This window comes from Nanorana parkeri, unplaced genomic scaffold (genome assembly GCF_000935625.1).
Source record: "Nanorana parkeri isolate BGI_ZX_2015 unplaced genomic scaffold, ASM93562v1 scaffold47, whole genome shotgun sequence".
Taxonomy (NCBI): domain Eukaryota; kingdom Metazoa; phylum Chordata; class Amphibia; order Anura; family Dicroglossidae; genus Nanorana; species Nanorana parkeri.
In genome coordinates, this window is record NW_017306315.1 from 2,275,226 (window position 1) to 2,277,000 (window position 1,775).

General features: G+C 57.8%; 1 protein-coding gene across 1 annotated transcript in view; it reads left to right on the forward strand.

Moving 5' to 3' along the window:
• Positions 1–1,638: 1,638 nt before the first annotated feature.
• Positions 1,639–1,775, forward strand: part of MYOCD (myocardin) — a 46,254-nt gene continuing 46,117 nt past the window's right edge. Inside the window, exon 1 of the mRNA XM_018573430.1 lies at positions 1,639–1,747. Coding sequence (XP_018428932.1) covers positions 1,693–1,747 — 55 coding nt within the window. The 5' untranslated portion in view covers positions 1,639–1,692. The remainder of the gene's footprint in view (positions 1,748–1,775) is intronic.

Here is a 1,775-nt window from a genome sequence, read left to right on the forward strand (position 1 = left end):
CTGACACTGGAATGGTGGATAGGCGGGAGCGAGGTGCACTGTCACTGGACTGGTGGATAGGTAGGAGCCAGGTGCACTGACACTGGAATGGTGGATAGGCGGGAGCGAGGTGCACTGTCACTGGACTGGTGGATAGGTAGGAGCCAGGTGCACTGACACTGGAATGGTGGATAGGCGGGAGCGAGGTGCACTGTCACTGGACTGGTGGATAGGTAGGAGCCAGGTGCACTGACACTGGAATGGTGGATAGGCGGGAGCGAGGTGCACTGTCACTGGACTGGTGGATAGGTAGGAGCCAGGTGCACTGACACTGGAATGGTGGATAGGCGGGAGCGAGGTGCACTGTCACTGGACTGGTGGATAGGTAGGAGCCAGGTGCACTGACACTGGAATGGTGGATAGGCGGGAGCGAGGTGCACTGTCACTGGACTGGTGGATAGGTAGGAGCCAGGTGCACTGACACTGGAATGGTGGATAGGCGGGAGCGAGGTGCACTGTCACTGGACTGGTGGATAGGTAGGAGCCAGGTGCACTGACACTGGAATGGTGGATAGGCGGGAGCGAGGTGCACTGTCACTGGACTGGTGGATAGGTAGGAGCCAGGTGCACTGACACTGGAATGGTGGATAGGCGGGAGCGAGGTGCACTGTCACTGGACTGGTGGATAGGTAGGAGCCAGGTGCACTGACACTGGAATGGTGGATAGGCGGGAGCGAGGTGCACTGTCACTGGAATGGTGGATAGGTGGGAGCCAGGTGCACTGTCACTGGAATGGTGGATAGGTAGGAGCCAGGTGCACTGTCAGTGTCACTGGAATATACACACAGTGCATCTGGATCTGTAGCCCATTTAAGCCCCTCCCACTTTTAAAAAGCACCCTTTGGCCACACCCATCATTGCCCCGCCCACCTTCTCAGGAGTGACAGGTATGCTCACAGGACACAGGTTTGGTAAGTCGGTTGTGCAGAGATTGTATGGTCAGATTGTGACGTGTGTGACGAGCCTCAGCTGCAACAACATGCATTGCGGGTGCATCCGTGCAAACGCCGCGCGGCCCCCCAGGCACCGGCGCATGCTGCATCCACCGCCTGCGCCGGATGCCGCTGGTACTCCGCTCCCTCTGTCATCATCACAAGCGGCAGGTAAGTTGGCTCACTTCCTCCTGACGTAACGCGGTCAGATGAAGCAATGCCGTGCCCGGGGGAGGGGGGGGATGGACCGTCCACCGAGGCGATATAAGCAGCGGAGCCCAGCGAGGGACCAGCGGCCGTTCTGAGAGGAGCCCGGCAGCTGATTGGCTGCAAGTTCCTGGGGGATCCCTCCCAGTCTGATGATGGGGGGAGATCAGATATCCAGCTTGATGTTTCCTACTAGACAGTGACATCAGCTGGGAGCCGAGTGATACAGATAATAGTAACTCGGGGAGGAGGCTCGGGGAGGATGGGACTTCATTAATCCAACACAGCTCAGCTCCGAGCATTTGCCTCTCGCACAAGGTCAGAGTTTGATGGGACCAAATTCTCCGAAGCCTCAAACTTTCTGCTGCTGCTGACGGAGGGGCTGCTGCGCCGGCTTTGGCTGGGTTTTTTTTGGGGAGGGGGGCGAGAACCGTCGGATGTTGCGTCCTCTCTTCTCATGGTGGTCTTGCCCGGGACTCCTTTTCGACCTTGGAATTGCGACTAAAGGAACAACATGACTCTACTGGGATCGGAACATTCCCTACTGATTCGGAGCAAGTTCAGAACAGGTAACCTAGATCCCCCCCACCCCCACAA